Source organism: Peromyscus californicus, unplaced genomic scaffold (genome assembly GCF_007827085.1).
Source record: "Peromyscus californicus insignis strain IS unplaced genomic scaffold, ASM782708v3 Scaffold_18__1_contigs__length_77618521, whole genome shotgun sequence".
In the NCBI taxonomy this organism is placed as follows: Eukaryota; Metazoa; Chordata; class Mammalia; order Rodentia; family Cricetidae; genus Peromyscus; species Peromyscus californicus.
Genome location: NW_026294480.1, coordinates 76,281,077 through 76,306,382, shown reverse-complemented (window position 1 = coordinate 76,306,382; position 25,306 = coordinate 76,281,077). Strand labels below are relative to the sequence as shown.

Below are 25,306 nucleotides of genomic sequence, written 5' to 3'. Positions count from 1 at the left end.
GAAGGGGGCTGGGTACAAAATCACCACCGAAAGAAGAGAAGACTCCAGCCCTTTGGAGAGGACATGTCCCCTTTGGTGGGCAGCACATGTCCCCTTTGGGCAGCCACTACCTAGCTCTAGGCTTTCCCAGGAGAAAAATAGACCCAGGGTATCCAAATCTTTCAGATTTTCCCCTGGAGATTTTAAATGGAAGTACTATATAAAAACACAATTTTATATGGTGGTTGAAAAAAATCAACCCTGGTAGACCTGACTGGAGTCAGAGTTGCCAGTTCCTAACTACTGATTTAGTGTATTTCATAATGCTGTTACCCAGAGGACTTTTTCCTCTGCTAGGGAGAACCATATCACAGTTGCCAAAGATATGAACTCTCAGTTCCCACCCAAGGGCAAGACTGATCCCTGCCACTTGTATACGGCTTCTCAGAGGACACCCTGCACCTCTGACTGGCCACTGGGCATTGCACATTTTATAGGCAACTGTATAAGTAAGGGCTAATAACACTAATAACAGAAATCACACAGTCTTTCTCCCAAGGCTGTAATTATACTCCAGGTAGCTCATACATCCACATGAGTGGAGAGAAAATAATCTTATTCTTTTACAATGGTGGTGACCTAAGGTGACAGTCACAGTAACTCTAGGGTCAAAATGCAGCTCAATTAATGTCTTAAGGGAACAGCCTAATGCTCTTTGTACCTGGAGCAAGCAGAGCACACTTTCTCTTTATGAAATAAGCCCAGTTTTTTTTTTCTTGCAAAATGTAGAGTGAATGATACCTGCCGCTGGCTTTGCTTTGATTATATTATACTACTGTTTTAATGGCTGAGTGCCATGCTAGGGGACAGGTTAACAATAGGCACATTGTTAACTGGCTGAATCTGTCAAAAGCCAACTGTAAGAATCCTGGATTCCATGTTTCCAAGTCAGTATGTGGAGCAGAATGAGGCCAAGAGGCCAAGAGCGTCTTTATGTCTTGTACATTAGCACTAAGACATGACACAGACAAGACAGAGAGGAGCCCAAGAGCTGTAGATTCAGCCTTTCGATTCTCTGTTCTCAGGTTCAACCACCCTGCACTTACCCCTTTCCCCCCTACTCTCTCTGTGCCACCCAAAAGACCCTCAGACACCTCAGAGGAGATCTCCCTGTCCTTGACTAGGCATTCCTCCAGGTCCTTGTCCATTACCCATTTTCCTTCCGCACCAACGCTGTCTGTCTGACTGCCCACTCTGACAAACACTCCACCTTTGTTTCCTTTCCTACTAGGCAGGTGCAGGAACCTCAACCCGTTCGCTATGGAGTTAAGACTGGTCTCGAACCAGGATCCTATTACCTCTACTTCCAAGTGCGGGGATCAAAAGCTTGCATTACTATGCCTGGCTGACTCATTTTAATCCTTATCATTTACCTTTAAAATTATAGTCTAATTACTTCCAATTGGCAAGATACATAAATATTTGGTCAATAAAAAAACTGTTATTCAAAAGTTCCTATGTAGATATGTACATACAGATTCTCTAAGCATTAAAGATGACATATTGTAAATAATAAACTATTTCTATTTTTATGAGAAGAAAAAAATTAAACATGTTGATTTAAGTAGCTAAAACTAAGGTCTCATTTATCACAGCCAAGGGGCACCTGAGGACACTCTTTATCACCCTAACTCTCCTACCATAAAAAAAAAAACAATTAAAAATGAATGGGTACTATAAAATAATCATTAGAAACTTCTTGTGTATCACAGGTCAGACTGGCTATGCAATACAGGTGACTGTATGTGAAAGAGTCCTCAATTACACAGCAGAATTGAAAGGACACATGTAACATTACATTTATGTTTTTATGTTAGAGCAGCAACGGTTTCTTAGTAATTATGTCTCAAACCTCAAACAAAGACCATAACGTCTTCTTTTCAAAACAGAAATCAGCAGTCTACCTGAAAGGTCCTGAAATTCGGGCTTTTGGCTGAATATGAGGTAGTTAGCAGCGATGAAATGAAGCAGCCACGTTGAAAGGCAGTCAGAGTGGTGGAACTGCAAGGACAATGGAAGGAGATAAGTTATACACCTGTCCTGACCAGACTGTGGCCACAGTCGGGAGAGACCGGAGTCCACACCCACGGGTACGTGCCTGCAAGTGCTGCCGTGTTTGGTAACTGTGGCCACAAGGGGAGACTGGAGCACTATTAACAAATACTGATAAGGTTAGCTCGTCCAGCAAAACAGCCAACTCACCAGAAACCAGACAGTGTGCCAGAGCAGCAGAGCTGTGCCGGTAACCAATGAACACTGAGGTTCTTAGTGCTCCAATGTGAACTTTTCATACAGGGTCTAGTCATCAGGAACCACATTCATATCTCAGTCAGAACTGAGCATTTCCTCTTAGGATCATTGCTACACAGAGCTGGATTTTCTGTATCGTTCTTCTCCTTCTGAGTTCTGAGAGCAATCTGGCTGATAAGATACTCTCCCGGGATCAACCCACACATGCACTGCTCTAGCCAACCATCAGTCTGGATTATAGTGATTTGATGATGGGTGACTTTGGTAGAGTTCTCTGTTACTGCCCTTGCAGTAGATACTTAGACTTACTATATTATGTGGACAGTTTAGTGGCACATAGTACATTCGTATGTCTGTGCAAACAGTACCATCATCCATTTCCAGACGACTCCACCATCCAAAATAAAACTTACATTTGTTTAATACAAATAACTCCCTTTAACTCCTGAGGGCCTTGGTTGTACTGTTTTACTTTCTGTCACTAGAAATCTGACTACAGTAGGTACTCGATATAAGAGGAAATCACACAATACGTTCTTCTTTATTATACTTCATTTAACATAGTTTCTTCCAAAGGTCATCCATGTTGTCAGTTATATAAAGTGTCAGGGGATAGAGTAAGTGCCCGTAGCTGTGTTAACGGAAGCCACCAGACAACTGACCAGAGTGGACAACCCGGAACAGGAAAGCCAGGGTGCAGACTCAGGGTCATGACTTGGAAAGAGGAGGGGAAAAGATGGCTATGAAAACACATTTCACATGTAGGGCCTGAGTTATTGTATATATTATATAACACATATTAAAATATCTTGGCAAGAAATGGAAGGTACCTCATTGTAAAATTAGGGTTTTGGCTGGCATGGTGGCCTACGCCATGAACCCCAGAACTCAGGAAGCCGAGGCAGGAAGGTGTCTCTGAGTTCAAGGACAGCCTGGTCTACATAGAAATTTCCAGGCCAAGCAAGAATATAGTGAGACTCTGTCTCAAAAAACAAATCAACATGTGCTGTCCTCTGATAAAGGGTTTCAACTGAAAAAAGGTCAAGGATGTAAGACAAAGGCTTTAAAAAGGATAAAGGCATAAAAAAAATAAACCAAATGCTGAACTAGAGCTATTAAATATGGAGAAAGTACCCAGGAGCTCTCAAAAAAAAAACCTCAGAAACAAAGTTCATACCCTAATGCAGCTAAGTATTACATATACATTATAAATAAGGGTATACATTTAATTGAATGTGAGAGTAAGTACACCTTCGTGGGTTAGACAGGGCTTCCGTGAGAGCTGAGATGAAGAACCCTCCCCTCAGCCCGAAGAAGCCAGGCTGAGAAAAGCATCTCTGGTACAGTAGGGACAGAAGGGATGACGGAGAAACAGGATCCATGGTGGGAACAGAGCAAGGGGAGGGAGGGGGAGCAGCAGTGAGGGACCCTGCAACTGCTCACACAGAGAGAAGGCATAGGGGTGTGGCACAGACAACAACAGAGGTGGGAAATTCGGATTCGGAGAGCTACTGGGGGGCTTAACCCTGCGGAAGACAGAGAACGGGGGAGGACACACCTAATTCTGACCAAACAGGCAATCTCAAACCCTCTGAGAGGAAGCTGATATGTTTCTGTTTTCTGTTGCTACACTAAACACCTATGACAACCAAATTATAAACAGAGAAGGTTTGTTTGGCTCACAGTCCTAGAAGTTTCTATCCATGACTGGTGAGCCTCTTTCCTTTGGCCCTGCAGTAGCAGAACAAGGCAAGCATTGCAGGCAGGGCAAAATTGTCTGCTTCATGCCTGGGAAGAAAATGAAGAGAGAAGGAAGGGGTTTCCCACAATCCCCTTCAAGGGCACTCTTAATGACATGAGGATCAGAGGCACGTGTGCGCGCATCGCATACACATATACACTTAATAGTAAAAATTATTTTTTAAAAGGTCTTAAGAAATGAAACTGGGTTGGAGAGATGACTTGTGGTTAAGATCAGTAGTTGCTCTTGCAGAGGACTCAAGTTTGATTCCCAGCACCCACACGGCCACTTAGGAGCCTCTGTACCTCTAGTACCAGGGCACCTGCAACCGTCTTTGGCCTCTGTGAGCACCATACATACATGTGGTATACAGATACACATACAGATAAAACAGCCATACACATAAAATATTTTTTTTAATTTGAAAAGAAACAATAAAACTTAGAGTAGATAAGTTAGATTTTTTAAATTGAGAGGGAAACTAAGTCAGAAACTAGTACTGGGGAGACAAATCCGAAGAATTTGCTGATAGAGACGCAAGCCCATGCGCAGCTGTGGAAGGCGCCTTAAACCAGTAAGAAGTACCACATGGGATGCACTCCCAGCTGCTCACACCCAGACTCCAGAGCATAAAGACTTGCTGGCAGAGTATGAAAAGAGTCCACTAACACCAAGCTTGCCTAGCAGCAGGAAGCCCTGGGCTCCATCTCCAGCACTGTGCAATCAGCGGTGGACATGCTCAGAATCCCACTACTCCAGAGGTAGAGGCAGGAGGATTGGGCGTTCAAGATCATCCTTCGCTACACAGTAAGTTTGGGGCTGGCCTGGGATAAGTAAGACCTTGTTTCCAAATAAAGGAAGTAAAATAAAAATAAAGGAATTCAGGATGTAAACATGCTAACAAGAGGGACGCTTGCTCAAGGGCGATATAAGTGTATCAGAGAAAGATAAGGGCTACTTGACTTTTAAAATTTGTTTTTAATCTAAAATGTTAAATACATCTGATTGTAAGACTTGATTATGACAGATATGAAGTACAAAATGGAAAGTTAAAAATGCTCACATGCTTTGGATAAATTTCCTTCTCTACCCAGAAATATTTACAACGATTAATGAATTTGCTTCAGCCTGGAGGCAGTTTTCGGCTGTCAGGAGTTCTGTCTTTGGCTCCAGCACGTCAGCTTGGAGGAAGACTAAACCACCAAGCTCTTGTCAGCTCTGCATGTCAAACGTGACAGGGAAAGAGACCTGCTGGGAGCCAGACATGATTTTCAGATATCCCATTCTAGAGTGATAGACCAAGGGTCACCTGAGGGGGTGACTCAGAAGGCTCAGTTCAGGGCACATTCAGTAAGATCTGTGATGAGCAAAGGCCACAGGAGTTTCGACAGTGGGAGAAATGGACGATAACACAGGCGGAGGATCCATCAGAGCCAGTCTTCTCCCGTGAGTGAGAGGCTGGGAATGAGTGCATGCTGGGCTTTTGACTAGAATTGTTTTTTTTTTTTTTCTTTCATTCATTTTATATACTGACCACAGTTTCCCCCCCATTTCTCCCCCCGTCCCCCTCCCCCAACTCCCATCTACCCCCCTCTCCACCCACTCCTCCTCTGTCTCCATTCAGAAAGGGGCAGGCCTCCCATGGGCTTGAACATAGATAGCATGGCACATCAAGTTGAGGTAGGACCGAGCTCCTCCCCCTGCATTCAGGCTGGGCAAGGTAATCCAGCATGGCGGACAGGTTCCCAAAAGCCAGCTAAGTGCCAGGGATAGGTCCTGATCTCACTGCTAGGGCCCTTACAAACAGACCAAACCACACAACTGTCACACACACATGCAGAGGGCCTAGGTCAGTCCCATGCAGGCTCCCTAACAGCTCTGGTCAGCTGTCTCTGTGGGTTCCCCCTTGACTAGAATCTTATCTGGAAGTCTGAGGGACAGATTTCAACACACAATACTAGTTTATTTATAGTCCTGTCCTCTTCCATATTATAGGGTCTTTAAAAATTAATTTTTATATATGTGTACACACACATAAATACATATATATGAGTGTTTTACCTTATTTGTGCCTAAGGATGATTGTGAGTCATCCTGTGGGTGCTGGGTACTGATCTGGATTCTCTGCAAGAACAGCAAGCTCTCTTAACTACTGAGGCATCTCTCTAGCCCCCATATTCTCTGGTCTTTCCAACCACAGCTTCTCACAACTGACTTGTGCAAACTACACGTGTTTTCTAGAATTTGTAGCAGTGCAATTCTTAACAGAGAGGTCTTGGGCATGGAAGGAGCCAGGAGCCAATGCAGTGACTCCCACTCTTACACTTTAAATTTACTAGATTCCTAAGACACGCCAGCAAACTTCACCAATGTTACCACTGAGACTCGAAAACATGCTCCGGAAGAACAAACAAGGGAAGTAAGTGGTTCAGGTAACTATGTCATTTGGTATATACAGAACAATCCTTCCATTTCCTTTCAGTAATGCTAAGAAATGATTCTTTTGGGAAGAAAATTCTATTTCCTGTAATGCTAATGTCCACAGCACAGCCACACGCAAGTAGCTAGAATTAGGACCATTACTGAAAACATAGATATAATTTCTAACCCAGTGAATGCTTCAAAATTACTTTCCCATAAAAACTGGTGCAAAGAAACTGTAGCCTCTTTTAGCCAAACTTTAAAATGGATACTAGTCTTGACAAAGCTGTTAAAACACAGAAAACAAGTACTATATGTATATTTTAAGTCAAAAGAGGCCCCTCCACCTACCCCCACCCTCACCGCTACCCCTACCCCAAATCCCATACACAGGGCCAACCACCTTGGCCTTTTTGAGCAGGTCCACAATGTCAAGGTTCATGGAGGCCAGCTCCCTGCTGGGCATGCTCTGCAACTGTGTGATGATGAAGAGCTCACAGATATGCTGCAGTCTGGAGACTTGGTACATCTCAGCACAGATCAGGAGACACATGGCCTGGAAAATGCCAGCTGGTGAGGAGGGAAGTGAGAGAAGATGGTTGATTAGACCACTGCTTTCAGGAACGAAAAGAAAACACACACAGCGTGGGTTGGGTGTAGCTGGCATACTTTATTTCCAGCACTTGGGAGGCTAAGGCAGGTGCTCTGTGAGGCTGAAGTAAGTCTAGTCTACACAGTGAGTTCCAGCCTAGCAACAGCAGCAGCAGCAACAACAACAAAACCCCCAATCAACACACACACACACACACACACACACACACACACACACATCTCTAAAACATGCGGACAGTTATCCTTCAGTGTGGACTAGATAGAATTCCTAGGAAGAGTCCCATTAGCACATTCCTAACTTGTACTACATTTTGTAAATAATCCATTTAAGCTTTCGTACTCCAAAGAGAATCCCATCCCCAGCTCTCTAGAGAAGGATTCCAAAAACTGCCCTTAACTAACACAGAGAGCTAGCTATTACGTTTTTCTTTCTTTTTTTGAGACAGGATCTTACTGTGTAACTCTGGCTGGGCTGGAACTCACTGTGTAGACCAGGCTTGCCTTGAGCTCCAAGAAATCTGCCTGCCTCTGTCTCCCAAGTGTGTGTATTAAAGGCTAATTTTTTTTAATTAGCTACACTTACTGTTTCCTCTTTCTTCATCCCTATCCCCACTCGAGGGTCTCACGTATCACAGGCTAGCTTTCAACTCCTTATGTAGTCAAGAATGACCTTCAACTTCTGATCTTCCTGCCTCTACCCTTGAGTGCTGAAATCACGGGTGTGTACAGTCATGCCCGACACACTGTGCTGTGGATCAAATCCAGGACTCGGCGCATGCGAGGCAAGCACATCTGAGCCACATCTGCACCCCAACTCTTCTTTCTTTGCTTTAGTCCCCAGGCTGACTGTGCTGTTTTCACTATGGCAAAATAAACATAAAACCTAGAACTTTGTGTGTGTGTGTGTGTGTGTGTGTGTGTGCATATGGCATCTGTGTGTGTGCATGCATATGTTATCTGTGTATGCATATGGTATCTGTGTGTGCATGTATATGGTATCTGTGAGTGTGCATGCATATATAGGTATCTGTGTGTGTGCATGCATATATAGATATCTGTGTGTGCATGTATATGGTTATCTGTGTGGGCATGCATATGACATCTGTGTGTGTGTGTATGCATATGGTATCTGTGTGTGTATGCATATGGCATCTGTGTGTGTGCACACACATGATATCTATTTGTACGTGTGTGTGGAGGCCCAGGGTTAATGCTGAGTGTCTTCCTCTATTGCTTGTCACTTTATATATTGAGACAGGGTCTCTAACAGTTTAGTCTGGCTAGCCAGCTTGCTCTACGGATTGCTATGGGGATTCCCCCTCTCTCCCTCCAATTGCTGCTGAGATTGGAGGGCTGCTATGCCTACCCAGTTTTTGTTCTGGAGATGTTACACAGTTCTTATACTTGTGCAGCAAGTGACTGCCCACTTTCCCTCTCCTCCATCTGGAAATCGCACAGTTAAGTTTGGTAGGTTTAGGGTTGTGCATATGGCTTAGCTGCAGAGTGCTTGCCCTGCTGTAACTGTCAACTGGACAAAACCTAGAATCATGTGGAAAGAGTCCAGTCAGGGATTTAGATCAGGTCGGCCTGGGAGCACGTCTGTGGGAGTCTTGAGGGCCTTCATTGAGGTGGGAAGACTTGCCCACCGTGGGCAACACCACTCCCTAGACTTGGGTCCTGGACTGTACTGGAGTAGGAAAGTGAGCTGAGTAGAAGGGATGAATACACTTATTTCTCTCTGCTCTTGACCATGGATGTGATACAATTAGCTGCCCAATCTCCTGCCGCCTTAACTTTCCTGAAACAATGGACTTCAGCCTGGAACTGTCAACCTGGAACTGTTAACAAAAATAAATGCTTTCCCCCATAGATTACTTTTTGTCGAGTATTTTATCACAGCAACAGAAATGAAGCAAGAACAGCAAATTTATAACTTTTATTATGAGTAAATCTTTTACTAAAACATTGAAAAATGAAACTAGATTTAAAAAAATTGAGTGTGCTACTATCTAATGCAATCACTAAAACAATAGTGCTAATATATAAACATGTAACTTACATATTTGTTTATTTATTTATTTATTTATTTATTTATTTAGGGTTTTCAAGATGGGGTCTTTCTATGTAGCCCTGGCTGTCCTGAACTCACTATGCAGATCAGGCTGGCCTCAAACTCAGAAATTCATCTGTCTCTGCCTCCAGAGTGCTGGGATTAAAGGTGTGTTCCACCATGCCTGGTGCATTTTAAAAAAGTAGTGATCAAATTCGTTATTAATTATCTACATTTCCCAGTATTGAGAAAATAATATTTATTTCCACTAACAGCCAATGCTTTCATCTTCACCAAGCAAAAATAACAAGCCAGTCTTCATTAATACTGGCATAACAGCTCCGAAACACAGCTAACTGGGAGACAGACAATTTGACTATAGACGTAATTTTCTCTTTTGGAAACTCTATATCTTTTCATAGAGGACTCAGGACTTATTCAAAATTTATTTAAACAACAAACATAGGAAAATTGCCTATTCTAAAAATTAAAGCAGTAAGTCTAAAGGGAGGCATGGTCTGAAAGGTGTTTTGTTTTTCTTTCTGTAGGGTTGCTGGCTGGCTTTTGGGACCAAAGCCTCATCTGCCAGGCCACGAGCTGTGTTTGAGGAGGGCGCCATCTGGTGTCAGAATGGGATAAAACACTCCAAGTGCTTTCGTGCCTTGTTGAAAGGACTGTGTTGTCTACAAAAATCTTGCAAGATCTGTTCTAACATGTATCTGCTACACATCATTAATTATTATTAACATTATTAACGTGTGCTGGTCAAAGATAGCCTTTGGTTAGTGAATTTAGAAATCGATCCTATAGTCCACCAGGATCCTAAACACTCCAGGGAAAATTTTCAGAGACGCCAATTTTAGGGGAGACTGACTTTGAAAGTCAGTAGCAGCCTTTAAACCCCACATCCTCAGATCTGGATGACCACAGCAGTCTCACAGTATCAAATGTCCTGAAAAACATTTCAACCAGATGTGAGGACCATGAAAGCTACTGTCCAGCCCTTTCCTTGTTGAAGAGGTAGTGCTCCCAAACTCTGCAATTAGAGCAGCCACTAGGTACCCCAAGTACCTCGATTTTCGAATGTCTAGGGCAATCAATAACCTGCTGTTACTGTGAGCTCCTGATCCCTGCTCTTCCATCTGAACTAACTGGACATGCGATGCTCTCCCTACATCACCTCCAAACTGCTTAGCAAATGCCATGATATCAGCTGACAGACCTGAAACAGAACAGATTAGTTAGAAAGCAAACTATCCAATGAGTGGTAAGAGAGACTCGTGAGACACGCTCACTGCGTACCTGGGCAACAAGAGTCCGTGTATAAGTATTCTAAAAATGACAAGAAAGTCTCTTTGGAAACGCCATAAACTGGAATCAGGACACTCTTGGCTTCCATGTAATTGCCATTAAACATGGCTGCCATCACTTCACACCGTGCCACCAAGATGGCCCTGTGGGCTGGCACAGTCGTTCCTGAAAGGTGAGAAAGGTAAACAAAATCAAGATAATGCTGTAGAGTTGCCCGTGTGTTCTGCCTGGAGTGCCACTGACCAGGACAAGCCAGGCTGTGGTGCAGAACCACACCCGGGAGACAATGGACACTGCTCCGGAGACTTCTTGCAGCAGCTGAGAAACAGAAGAGTTCAAGACTTGCCTTTGAACCCAACAATTTACAAACCAGACAAACATCTGTTAGTTTAGATTTCCTGAAGACCAAAGGACTGAAATACAAATTTTGCCATGTGTTTTTATAACAAAGCAATCGTCCCTCCTGGTTGGCTTGAAATACAGCCACCTGGAAACAATCCCATTGCCCTTTGTGGCCAAACTCAAAACTGTCTTGGTCAGGCTTCCCCACCCCAGAAATGGAAACAGCAGAAGCAAACAAGTGGTCCAAACCTCACGGGGAGGAGTGCAGTCTAGACCTTAGGAACATTTGCAGGGTGATGACAAGGTCACGCCATCTTTGTTGCACACAAGCGACGCCTTCTCTGAGACAGGCTTTGAACTGTGATGCCCTTGAGCTCACACCAGACACTGAAACGCACCAAACTGACTCTCTAGGGAGACTGCTGAGTTCTCCAAACTGCACAAAGTTGCACCACACAAAGACAGCACCAGATGGGGTCGCAGGTGGCACGGAACTCGTAGGGTGCTGAGACAGTTGCTATAATTTCTACCATGTAAGGAGACCATGAGCCCACACAACAGCCTCCAGTTCCACAGATGACCACCCACTACCATGTGACTGAAATGGAAGATGCCGAGATGAGGAGGGCAGAGTGGGAGCTCTAGTTATGGAGGATCCCAGGGCTATCGGGAACCACAAAGCTGCCCCCTTCCAGAAAGAAATGCCACGAGCCAAACCACTATTTTCTGCCCAATAATTTACTCATATATTGCCCAATTTCCTAACATTTATCACAAGTATTTATTCTTCTCTAAAATATTCACAATTTGTTAGGTTCTTCAACCTCTCTAAAATCCAAGCAAAATACTTCCTGTCCTAGGAAAAAAACAGGTCCATCTAAACTCAGAGATGTTTCCTGAAGCCAATATTTCCTCAGGCTCATGGATCAACCACTGATACTCCCAGTGGAGCCCATGGGTTGGCACTGTGATTTACCGAGGCACACCCCGACCGGGAGCAAGGAACCAGCTTGAGAGCACCCTACTTCTACCAGCAAACACCATCTGTCCACTGTGTGTTCCCTTCTATGTCACAACCCTCCCAGCCAGTGTAACAGGACCCTCTACCAAGAGGGTCAGCTCCCATAACTAAGGCATGCTGATATATTTGTAGAGACCAATTAACAAGGAATTCAAATTGGCATTGCAATTCGACTTACAATTTTAGGATTTAAACTATTTCAAGATAAATATAAAATCATTTGAAAAATAGGAGCACAGCTTAAACACACTTGGATGGTCTATCATTTGCATTAAGTAGATGAATTAGGACTGACTAAAAATAGCAAATGGAAAGTAAACAGGGATAGATTTCATAAGCAAGGCTTGAAATTTTAACAGAGCTTTCTGTTCATAATGTTACAAGATAATGTTGGAAATGTAAAACCAGCTTCAGTATCTTCAAGCATGGTGTGTGTGTGTGTGTGTGTGTGTGTGTGTACATGCGCACGCGTGCACAGGTAAACATGTCTCATATGGAAGCCGGAGGTGGACATCGGGATGTCTTCTTCAATCTCTTTTCCACCTTATTTTTTTGAAACAGGCTCTCTCACTGACCTGGAACTCTGTTTGGCTAGAATACCTGAGAGGCAAAGCCCCCAGAATCTGCCCGTCCTTGCTCTGGTGAGCTGCGATTACAGGCACGGCACAGCTGTGGCAGAGAAAGATATGTCCAGCTGATTTTTAGATCCATTTGAAGGTTAGAACTTAGTGCAGGAAGCCACCATACTTTCAGTTAAGGGAACATGATCTCACAACCTTTTAAATAACTGTTTTGGTGTCATGAAAATTATGCTTTGAAAATGTAACACAATATCCAACTAAGCTACCTGTTTTCTGTTGTTATTGTTTTGTTTTATTCAGTGTGTGAGGTGTGTGTGGGTACCTGAAGAGGACAGAAGACAGCTTCAGATCCTCTGAAAGTAGAGTTACAAGCAGTCATCATAGGTGCTGGGGACCAAACCAGGGTCCTCTTGAAGAACAGCAGTGCTATTGTTGCTGGCCATCTCTCCAGCTCCTAGTTACCTGTTTTGAGCAGTATATTTACACAAACACTAAATGAATCTAACACAGCATTTACATAATAATTGGCAATTGACTGCTGGTAAAGAATTGTCTAAGGGTACAGAGGATTTTTTTGTCAGAAGATAAATATGTTCTTTGGAAATGCCAGGCCTATCTTGTCCTGTCATATCCATTTCGTGTTATGATTTCAGAAAACTTTTTATAAGAGAAAGAACGAGACTAAAACAATTACAGAGCCAATTTCTCCTTACTCTACACAGGTATCAATGGTCTTTTTGACTGAGTATTGAAATAAAATGTATTTGTTGCACCTTTTTATTATTTCAGATTTCAACAGTGACATTTAGGAATGATGCTTGGTTTCATTCAGAGAAAGAAAACAGACACTTGTAAACCTCAAGAGAGACTTAACATGTACGGACGTAGTGCCTTCTGTTGGACTGTGAAGCTGCTTAGCCTATTACCCTGGCGTTTCTCTGGTTTACAAACACCCATGCACCTCCCACAAATTCATTATCAACAAACAGTAGTCCCCTAGGAGTTAATCCTGTGATCACCACTGGTTGGCCCTTTAAGAAAACTTTTCCCACCTACAATGAGTATCATGAAGCTGGCTTTGGACAGACACTTTGGACTTTTCAATTTAACAATTAATGTGAGTGTGCCATTACCAGGGTCTGGTTAGCCAGCTGGAGGAAGTCTTCTAACCCGATGAGAGGGCTAGAGATAGTCTATGGCTGTTTGGTGGCTCCCCTTACCATGATGTTTTAAATGTATCTCCAGGCCACTCTTACTGTCCCACACATTCAGGCCCCAGGCTCACACTGCATATGGTGCTGCCAATAGAGCCTTGGGAAAAAATTCACTAGTTTTCTTGACACATGACCAAAATTAAAAATAAGGAGAGTCTTTCTGGGTAAGGCAAAACGCTATGCTACCTGCCACATATTTCTACCCCCAAATTAGAATTATATTTCCCTCTTTACAATGGCCCACCTAAAGTTCTTCTTAATTTATTTGCAAACAACTCCTTTTATCCTTGCATAATTGAAAGTATCTGATGATTCATCTTTAAGGTTATGCATTTAATCTATTAATGTGACAGAATTAAGCATGCAAGTACTCAGTAATGGGCTTCGAAGACTGCTTATCTTTATTAAAAATACGCAGCATTACTTTCCAGAGATGAGAAGTGGCCTTCAGTTGCTCTGGTGGTGAGAATTCTCACAGTGCTTCGAGAGACACATCCAGCCATAACTGTGGGTGCCTGGTGTAGGTTAACTGTTTTAAAAACTGAATTAACCAAGCAAGAGATAATGTGTTTTTAAGACAGCTGGCTTCAGATGAATTAAAAACAGAATCTTAAAGAAATATACAAATGAAAATGCAAAATGACACATTAAAAATCATCCCATCCCCTGTGGATCCCGGAAAGTAGATGAAGTATATCTTTAAGGAAATATAAATTCCTTTTTAGTTTATAAAATGATTTTCCTAAAATTCAGCTGGTATTACTTTATGTCCTGCAACAGGGATCACTAATTCTTCATCCCAGGCATTTACAGCTGAACTAGAATGTGAGGGAAGCAAGTAAGAAAGGAAGTCATACAAGGAATCTGAATGAGCGGAGCCATACCTTGTATTTCGAAGACAACATCGGCAAGCATCGGTTTATTAAGGAAAAACTTGAGTGACGTATTATAGAACCACAGAGGCTTCCTGGCTTGGTAGGTCTTGCAATTCCTCAGGCAATTGATCTATGAGGAGAAAACACAAGCGCAGGGGAGATGTTCAGTCTGCTTTGACCACAGTCACTGCCGCCTCATGCTGGCACCTATGATCACACCTCTGAAGGAAACTTTTCCTCAAGTTCTGGTGGCTGGGCACACAGTCCAGGAACTGGCTAAGTGGTGGCCAGGGAGACTCCGGATCCTGAATCCCTGGCAGCCACTGAGGCAGCAGGAAGTTTATCCATGTTTCCTTATCACCTGAGGCTTTTTACAGCCTAGCAGGTCACCATTTTCTCCCAAAGAATGAACATTTAAAAAAATCACAGTGGTGAATTTCCATTTGAATACAGTTTTCTAATGCTAGTTATCTGTTGTTGTTGTTGTGTGTGTGAACAGCAGAGATAGGAACCTGCAGAAAGCACCCGGGGTCCTGGATCTACAGCTCCAGACACTCTGCCCACATCAACCTGACCTGTCACAGCACATCTGCCTAGCCCAGCTGCCAGGCTCTTCTCACAGTGCCTTTGTCCATCTCAGCTTCGGCACCTTGTTCATTTGCTGAAGTTGATCCAGACATCCCCTGGTCCCACTTCTAGAAGCAACGCCAGCTCCCTTTCCTTGCCTCCATCCTTTTCTTTTGTATTTCTCTAATTTTTCTTTACAATGAAATAAAACAAGTCTTAACAGCATTTTCAAGTAGAGTTGCCCAAAGTAAACTGCAATCTTAAATTTTATGGCCGCAATCCCTTCATTTGGAATGGTCTAGTTATGGCTCTTATTGAATTATTTTTACTCATTTTCTCTATCTATTTTTCTATCTATCTATCTATCTATCTATCTATCTATCTATCTATCTATCTATCTTTTTAGACAGAGTTTCTTGATGTAGTTCTGGCTGTCCTGGAACTAGAATTAGCTTTGCAGACCAGGCTGGTCTCAAACTCACAGAGCTCTACCTGCCCCTGCCTCCCATAGTGCTGGGATTAAAGGCATGTGCCATCATCACCCGGCTTTTTGCTCATTCTTGATGACTCTATCAGTTCTGTGGCTGTATTTCCAATCTCATCCTCATGAGAACTCCCATGCTTGGCCAGCTAGAGAAGTCAGGAAGCTTTATCCTTAAGAAGTCCCACATCCAGCTCTGGCAATAAGAATAAGTGATATCTAATTGTCTACCTGTGGTAATCTACTTTGAAGGGAAGTTTCCAGTCTTTTGTGAAGGAGAAATATGATACAATTTTCTTGACAAGGAAAAAGAAAACCCATTCCAGCATGAAATCCAGAAGTATAAGAGACAAAGGTCCTGGTCCTCCATTTGGAGATCTCAGCACTGCACCACAGCACCCACTGGAGGAACAGGTATTTAGTATGCAAGTTACTGGCACTCGTAAAGAGTGAGAGCCAAAACCCATCCCAGAGTTAGAGAGCTAGCAGGTGCTTCAAGTATCTTGTTTTAGCCATAGAGTTGAGTCATCTGTTAAAAAAAAACTAAAGGAATTTTGCCTTCTATTCAAAGAAAATCTATATTTCACTAAGCATTGCACTTAGCTTACCTTTTTATCTACTGTAGCCAGTTTACTTATCAGAGAATCTGAAATAAGAACAAACTGGCTAAATTGTGCAATACTGTTGTCTTAAAGTTTTACAAATCTACTTTTCAGACCTTTACAGACTCTGTATAATCTAAATCCCTGGTGTTTTATGGTCATACAACATCAGTGTTTTTATAACCTTGGACACAGTTTGTAATTTTGAATATGTACTCAAGAAACTCCTCAACTGTCCATTTGGCTAAATATATTGCTCAGAACTCTTTAAAAAGTCCACACAGGAACTTGAGTTAAAATTCTGCAGTGTGAGAACAGGTTCCTCCTGGAGGCCCAGCTGCAGCTGTAGCAGCCTCTCATTCCCAGGATGGGATGTGTGTTCCCAGGGCTCCAGTGGGCTGTTCTGAAGGCAGAATTCACAAAGGAACATTTCAAAGACATGACTCACACATACTTTAATCCTTGCATAAATTAAAATCTTAGTAAGAAATACATATGTTTCTGTTTAAAATATTTAAATAGAAACGTATACACAGAGAAAACATTTATATTTATGAATTATTTAACTTTGCTAATGACTCAATGTTATAGTCATCAAAGTATACCCGTTATAATTCAGAGTCAAAGTAATTTACCTTTCCTGGTGTTTTTAAAATGCATTTAACTTTCTCGATTACATTGGAAACATCCCCTGAATCATTCAACTTCCTCCTGATGTCTTCTTCCAGCTCTTCCCACTGAAAAGCACCTGTAAAGAATCACAAATGTCCTGTGTGAGTAGGAGCTGTGAAAAGCTGAGTCTCCTTCTAGATTATGAATGCTTCTTTAGTATTTTAATTTTTGTGGAGCAAACATATCTCTATGATTGAAGTGTGTGTTTGACAAACAAGTCAGTTTGGCTTCCTAGTCTAACCCAGTGGTTCTCAACCTGTGGGTCATGACCCCTTTGGGATCGATGGATCCCTTTCACAGCGGTTGCCTAAGACCATCAGAAAACACAGATATTTACATATTTATGTAATTATCATATTTATGATTCATAACAGTAGTAAAATTGCAGTTACAAAGTAGCAATGAAAATAATTTTATGGTTGGGGGTCACCACGACATGAGGAGCTGTACTACAGGAATCTGGAAGGTTAAGAACCACTGCTCTGAACAGGCTTCCTCCCTGAGGCCGCCATTTCTACAGCAGGTGTTCAGCTAGCAGCCCTGGCCAGGATGAGTTTCTGGGAAAAGTGATCTGCTCCCAGGAAGAAGGTCAGTATGGCCTTTCCCGGCCTCCACTGGTCTGCAGATGTATGTTCAGAAGGCTGTGTGCACTCTCAGGTTCAGGTGGGATGCCTGCCCTGTGACTCTCCAAAACCAACCCGAGAAAGGCAGTGAGGTTGTTTTCTGACACACTACGTACCCAGCCACTGCAGGAGCAGGTCTCTTCCTGAGCTGTGTCTCCATCTTGGCCAACTTCAAAGCTACTCTTCCTGGATTCCTTTGCTCTTGCCTACCACGTTCCCCTAATTCTATTTTATGCTGAGCAAAAGATGATCTTTACCCAAAATGCTCCTCTCACATGGCCTAAGCACTCTCCTACCCAACCTCCCTGCTCCCTGATGACCTTTCATCCGTGGGATCCATCCTATTATTCAAGCCAAATTTTCAAATGTATGATTTCTGCTCATGATGTCCCAAGCAGTCTTAGTCACTGTTCTATTGCTGTGATGATCAAGGCAAGACTTATAAAAGGAAGCGTGAAATTAGGGCTTTGCCTACAGTTTCAGAGGGTTGGGAACGCGGTGCTGGAGAAGTAGTTGAGAGCTACATCCTGACCTGCAGTCAAGCAGGCAAGGAAAGAGAGCCTGGGGCTGGTGTGGACTTTCGAAACCTCATCCCACCCCCAGTGACACATTTCCTCAACAAGGCCACACCTCTTAATCCTTCTAATCCTTTCAAATGGGTCCACTCCCTGGTGACTAAGCATTCAAATGTATGAGCCTATGGGGGCCATTCTAATTCACACCATCACACAAGGGATTCCTTCATCCATTCGTGACTTACAGGAGGTCAAACTCCTAAAAATACAATTAAAGCAATATTCCATGGAGAGGCACAGGAAGGAGGCCCACATTCCAGCTCTGTCTCTGCTGTTAACGACTGGTGTGGAAGTCATTCAAAGAAGTCATTCCACCTCTCTGGAAGGGTGAACAGGACCCTTTGCTATCTGCTCCTAAGCTCCCTCCTGGTGCATCCCTGCCTATGTCCATCTCTCTGCAGATGCCCTTGTGATTGAGACTGAGTATTGAGCAGGGCATACAGTTCACACTTTAAGCCAATGAGATGAGGCCAATGGGAACCAAACCTGACCAGAAGGGCCTGGAACCCAGAAGCTCAGGGCTCTTGGTGCTTGCTTTTAATTTTTTAAAAAAGATTGGTTTATTTTTATGTGTATGAATGTTTTGACGGCATGTATGTAAGTGTACCACATGTGTGCAGTGTTTGAAGAGACCAAAAGAGGGTGTCAGATCCCCTGGAACTGTACTTAGTCAGACGTTAGCCCCATGTGGATCCTGGGAATGGAACCTAGGTTCTCTGCAAATGTTTTAACCACCGAGCCAGGCACCTGCTTTTTCTTTGGCTGGAACACCCAGCATTCCTGAGCGTTCTCACTTCTTCTTCTTACCTTCCCACTCCAGCTTCAGCAGCATTTGCCATTTCCATCCTATTAACACTCACAACATGGCCAAGTCTGAGCTAACGACATGGTAACACAGACCGTGGGATTGGGAATTCTGAACACAGTAGCCTTGCTCACACAGGTGCTGGCCTGAGTGCAGCTCACCACTGCCTCCTTGTACCTGTGACACTCTTCTCTTCTGACATCCCTGTTAGGTGACTTTCCTTTTCATACTCTAGAAGAACGAGTCTCTGAGAACTGTCCCCCTTCTCTCTCTTTTTATATTAGTGATTTTTAACTGGGCACACATTTTTTTTCACAATCAGACGAATTCTTTGGATCATCTTTCCAGAAAACCTCCCGTTCACACATAGACAAAAGGTCTGTATAAAAATGTCAGGATCCCTGCATTAAAAAGTGATTTTGCAATGCCTATGCCCTGGTCATTGTTACTATAGGGAGAGGATGCCAAAAGCCTTTCCCTGTTTTTGGAAGGTCCATTTCTTCCTGCCCTTGCTAAATCCTGGTGCTTTTGAACACATCTTCCTTCTCACAGCCTCTTAGTCTCCTGGCTGCTGGCACCAAGCTCACTGAGTATCCTCTGCTGGTGCTGGGCAATGTCCTCTGGGGCTCTTAGACAGGGATGTTTTGGACACCAGAGGGCCAGAGACTGGACAGCAAGACCCCACACAAAGCACAGCTGCAGACGCTGCCTACTCAGAGCATCATGGAACAGCTTTTCCTCTGCTTAGTAATTGGCTCAGGCATGGGTGATCTAGTGTACCAATTCTTGACACCAGCACCTCAGAGGACTATAGGCTAGCTGCATGTCCACCTGCTAATGGTCTGGAATGACTACAGCGACAAGAGATTTTCCATTGAATTTGTAGCTAACTTTTCCGCCACCTTTCTAATCTCTAAGCAATAAACCTCATACATTAAAAAAAAATGCCAGGAGTGGCAAATGTCTTGGGAACCAAGGGAGCTCAGATTGATTCTCCATCCTAGCTGTGCATTATACTGAGCTAAAGAAAGATAGTTTGTAAAATACATCAGAGGAAACCTCATCCTAATTAAATTAGATTTTCTGGAGCTAGGGTTCCAGACACTGATACATTTTAAAACCTCCCAGGGCCTCTAATATACTCTGAGTGCTGCTATTGACTATGTTCTCACTTTAAAAATCCCAGACATTATCAACACCCAGTTAGCGACACATAGCCTACAGTAGGAATATTTTTGTTTGTCTACACTCATCCACACTGAAGGAGAACACAGTTACATTATTGGTATTAACCTTTAATATTGTTGAGTAAAACTTACATCCAGCTAATACAAGTAAACTTATATTAACCAAAGAACAGCGACATAATCCATTCATAGGACTATGTCCAAAGGAGCAAGCATCAAATAATCTAAACAAACGGGCAAACTGAGGGGCCACCTGGCCTCTGGCAAATAAACTCACCAAGAGCCGGTAACCAGAGGGCGAGCAGCACAGGTTCCTAACGTCACACTAACGAGCAGGCTGTTCCCAGACCTAGAAATACTAATCACATTATCTTTGACACCCTAACTGCCAATAAAATAGTAATCCTTAGGCTATGGCTTCTTTTCTGTGGTGAAATGTTTGACATGAGGTCCACCCTTGAACAATGTTTCCAGTACACGGCACTGTCAACAATAGGCACAGTGTCCTGCGGCAAGAACTTAGCAGCTACTCATCTTGCCCCGTTCACTGGGGTTTCCTAGGGATAATTTCTCAGGCCCCTCAGTCATTTACTTAGTCTGTTGAAGATCACAGCACATTCAGGTATCCTATGCTGTTTTCTGTTGTAGAGAAAAGAGCACGTTGCAGAATAATTCCAAGTACTGGAGAGAATACCATGCAAAATGAACCTGAAGGCTCGTCCACATGTTCATCGACTCTGCAGTTCAGTAAGTGATGTGGAGTTTTGGGTCATGACAGGTCCAGCTCAAAGCTACATTCTTAGTCCCTCACAAATATTTCAACTTCTAACCATCCCAGATCATGTGACTCAGGAATTTACAAGCCTTAAACTACCAAGTATTGTAAGAATGTTACAAGTGTATGATGTTTCAGGATAACTCCCTGAACACAGAAACTGCAGATCTCATCTGCTGTTATCCCTCATCCTCAGGCATCACTTGTTAAATGCTAACACATCATATGATGTTCCTCTTATGCAAAGGAAGGTTAACATACACTTGGGCTGTCTCTAATTATTCGAAACTTTTTAAGAGGAAAACAAACTGAAAGCTTATATATGAGTATAAAACACTAACCAGAGTATGAAATAGGTGCCTTTTAAACACCAAGCCAAAACATTCACATAACCCAGTTCCCAGAGGCAAAAGACAAGCCTGGTATTATCTAAAAAGTACCTTTGGTGGTCTGGTTGACTGTTTTTTTAAAGGGCAGAAGATAGGTTGATTGTAGCTTTTCAGCCCCTGTTTGCTCAGGACAAATATTCCTGAGCAAGCTGTGCCATGGAGTTCTGTCTTTGCCTGAACAGCCCCATGGACATAGACAAGCTATGGCTGCGTCCCTCCATGGTTTCCTGATACACCCTGTGACCCATGGACTGTGAAGAAATCACTGCACAATGGCCCGGGAAACCTGTGTTCTATTCAGAGGTTTGAAAATGTTCCAAGGAAACATTTTAACTCCTTATTGAAGACTCTATGAAAAACGTAGACAAGAGTTTTTGTTTCATATGGTAAAAAATTAATATTTTTAAGACCCTAATCTATCAGCAAATGAGAATCTAGTGGAGAAAACAAACACCAATGATATTCGGGTTATTTTGTTTGGACAATGGGGTCTGTGTGTGTTTGTTTGTTTGTTTTCTTACAGCAAATATGCATTATAAAAACTGTGCAGTGATGGCTTTAATATCTTGTAAGAGAGAACTTACGCTTTCTTTTGCTCAATTCAGATCTATCATTTGTATATAACTAAAGAATGATTAATAAGAACCTGCAGAGCCAGTTATTCTTCTGTCTCAACTGCATCAGGCGCCTTCTACCCTAGGCCAAGGTCAACCCTACCCCATCTCCTGCCTGCCTGAGTCACAGGAGACCAGAGTAGAGGTGCAGAAGTACAGAAGTACAGATGTGCAGTACAGAAGTGCAGATGTGCAGAAGTGCAAAAGTGTAGAAGTGTAGTACAGAAGTGCAGATGTGCAGAAGTACAGAAGTGCAGAGGTGCAGAAGTGCCAAAGTACAGAAGTGCAGATGTGCAGAAGTGCAGATGTGCAGAAATGCAGAGGTACAGAAGTGCAGAAGTGCAGATGTGCAGATGTGCAGAAGTACAGAAGTGCAGAAGTGCAGATGTGCAGAAGTGCAGAAGTGCAGATGTGCAGAAGTGCAGAAGTACAGAAGTGCAGATGTGCAGAAGTGCAGAAGTACAGAAGTACAGAAGTGCAGATGTGCAGAAGTGCAGATGTGCAGAAGTGCAGATATGAAGTACCGATGTGCAGAAGTACAGAAGCTCTGAGCTGGCTGAGGAGCTCTCTTTCCCCACATATTCCATAGCCTCCATTATGCCTGGCACCCCATTTCCTTGCTCCCTAAATTTCTACCCATCTGCTAAGATCCACTCTCCCTTTTGGGGCAGCTATATGACAGGACACAAAGAACTGAGCTCCAATCTGATAGCTCTGGATCAGACAGCCTTGAAGCTTAGCTCAGTTTTACTTTGTGCCCTAAGGCGACAATGGGCTCCCCAGCCCAGTCTCTCAACTGAAATCCAAGTCCTATTTCACTGGCTGTGGCTGAAACCCAGCTACCTCAGGAGCACCAAACAGACTCGGAGTCTGCTGGAAATATAGCTCACATTGCATCCCACCCCAGTCACACCATCAGAATCTGCACAATCTAGATGATGAAAGGTCACAATGCCAGCTCCCTGATGGAGCTTCCTCACTGAATTCTTGTCTTGCCCAGTCTACTTCAAGCTCCACCCCCACCCCCACCACACGCGAGCCTGAATAGCAGAAATGGTTCCCACAGGCCCTGCTGGCCTCATCACCTCCTCTGTGCTCCAAGTCCAAGGAAAGTACCCATGGTCCCCAGAAAACAACACATAAGGATTACATGTTCACCAGAGCATCCATACAGGTGAATAAAACCTCTTTCTAATCGTATCTGGGAGGATTCAGAGGCAGGGAAATGGGTGAGGGTACATGGAGAGCCTTTGTCTTCTCTTCCCCTTTCGTCCATGGCCTGCATTTCTTCCCATCTCTACTGAATTGATTTTACAATGTAAAAAACAACCCTCCCTAGGAGAAAGCCAGTTCAGTCTCTGGTATTGAACCTGCTTTACAGCTACCATATTAAAGAAGGCATAAATGACTTAGAGTACTCGTGTGCCTTCCAGGAGTAAATGGATTTAATCGGAAGGCTGCTGAATAATTTATAGAATTTCAACAGTAAACTCATTGGAAAGTCAAACTCCTCTGTCACTTTTCCTTAGACATGTCATTACAACCACTTTTCTTAACATGCAAACATTTTAGTTTTTTAGAGTTAGTATTAAATTCTGAGCTGTAAGATCTTAAGTTGAAACATTAAAATTTGTAGAACTAAAAGAAGTCATTAGAACTAATAGAACTAAAAGAAGTCATTAACTTGATGCTACTTGATGACTCTAGCTACTTGAACCTGATGTACAAGGCCACTGATATGTATGGTAAGCCTCGCAAGCTAAGGCAGTGTGCCCTATGGGTACTTACTCGTGAATTTTCCAAGTCACTATTCACCAAGCCACCAACCACATTCCTCTCACATTTCCAACAAAAATCAACTACAGCTCTTCTTTTAAAAAACATAATTAAAATTAACTATTATATGATATAACCATAACTCAAATAAAAAAAACCTTGTTTGTTAGGGCTGCATTATTTTCCAGTGTATACACATACCGGTTTTAGTTTGTTCATTAATCCTCTGATGACATTTGGATCACATTCACCATTTTAACCGTGGTGTATGATGCTTTTATGAGCATGGTTGTACAGCTCCTCTCTGACGCCTTGCTTCTAATGACCTCAGGTATAGACCCAGAAATGAACTGCTGTATTATGTGGTGATCCTGTTTTTATTTTCTAACAACTGCCTTACTCTTTCCAAAGCGCTAAAACATGACGTAAGTGACAACCTGGATGAACCCCACAGACATCATGCTTTATGGAATAAGCCAGTCCTCAAATCTCAACTATGCTGTGTGCATCATCTGAGGCACACAGAGCAGTCAAAATCACAGCGGTGCAAAGTGGAGAAGCTACTATTGAACGGGAATAGATTTTCAATCTTCAAAGTAAAGAATTACAGAGATAAATGGAAATGATAATTGTACTCTATAAATGCATCTAGTATCATTGAATTATACACTTAAAAATGGCTAAAATAGCAAATTGTATGCTATGTGATTTTTCCATTTTTTTCCTTAAGGCAAATAAGTTTGTAAGGAAGACAAAAAACTTCAACTAATTTCTACATATAAAGTAAATGCTACATTTCATGTGTAAGCATCACCTCAGATGGCAGGGGTACGATAAATGTAAAATTAACTGAGACTCTCACAGACTTCTAGTGGGATTAACAGAGTAGAAGGGCCCAGGAGCGCCTGACAAGGTACCTGAATAAATGAAGCGCAGAATGTCCGATAAACAGGAGCAGAATTGGGCGTCCTTAACAATGACGCGCAGCGGCGGGTTGCTGGCAGATTCCTGGCTAGCACCTGGAAACACAGCATCTCTGTTTATGGCAAAGAGATCCTGGGTGGTTCGGACAATACTGGAGTCCTGGATGTCGGTAGGGCTCTTCACATTGAAAAGCAGCATGAAAACGTGGCTGACAGCGCAGAGAACAATCTTGTGGGCCTCCACGACGCCTGTCACTTCTGGGTGGTAAAACACCACGTCCACACACTGGCAGCAGAGCAGCAGGTTGTTCAAGTCAGAGTGGTAGTGCGATGCTTCAGCTTTCAAGACAGGCATCTTTTCTGTTTCCGAGGGAAAATTAAAATAACTGGTTTTTTTATGTCTATAGGCCCAATAACTAAAAAAAGTATTTTTAAAAAATAAGATGGAATCCTACAAAGTACCAACACTTGCCCATTTTTAAATCTACAAATCACTGATTTTGTACAGCGTAACCCAAGAGTATATGAACTAGTTCATTGGGGATTACCAAGCACATTTTACAGAACACACATGAATACAATATTTCTATTTTGTAGTGAAAGTGAAAACCTAATGATATGAGCAATAAAATAACATTTCTCATTGTTTGTGTGTCTCAAAACAAAACACTTGCCCAAGTAGAGGACTAAGTACGGGGTTGAGAGTCACCATTAAAAAAACTGATTAAAAAAACCTACTCTCACATCTGCAGTCCTGGATGGGGAGTGGAGGTCAACGGCAACCTCTTAATGTCAGTGAATTTCCATGTCTTCATAAATTGCAATGACTCCAACTACTCTACTGTCTGAAATCCTAACAA

At 42.8% G+C, this 25,306-nt stretch overlaps 1 protein-coding gene and 1 non-coding gene across 2 annotated transcripts in view; one reads left to right on the top strand and one right to left on the bottom strand.

Moving 5' to 3' along the window:
* Positions 1-25,306, bottom strand: part of Rhobtb3 (Rho related BTB domain containing 3) — a 53,047-nt gene that overhangs the window by 4,533 nt on the left and 23,208 nt on the right. Inside the window, exons 6-11 of the mRNA XM_052743725.1 lie at positions 24,441-24,806; positions 16,743-16,855; positions 14,467-14,587; positions 10,416-10,589; positions 6,855-7,021; positions 1,944-2,040 (exon numbers count right to left, since the gene is read on the bottom strand). Of these exons, the coding sequence (XP_052599685.1) occupies positions 1,944-2,040; positions 6,855-7,021; positions 10,416-10,589; positions 14,467-14,587; positions 16,743-16,855; positions 24,441-24,806 (1,038 nt within the window). The remainder of the gene's footprint in view (positions 1-1,943; positions 2,041-6,854; positions 7,022-10,415; positions 10,590-14,466; positions 14,588-16,742; positions 16,856-24,440; positions 24,807-25,306) is intronic.
* On the top strand, positions 19,182-19,317 carry LOC128113887 (small nucleolar RNA SNORA71). Its single transcript, XR_008219694.1, has one exon. It is a non-coding gene; the product is annotated as a small nucleolar RNA SNORA71 (small nucleolar RNA).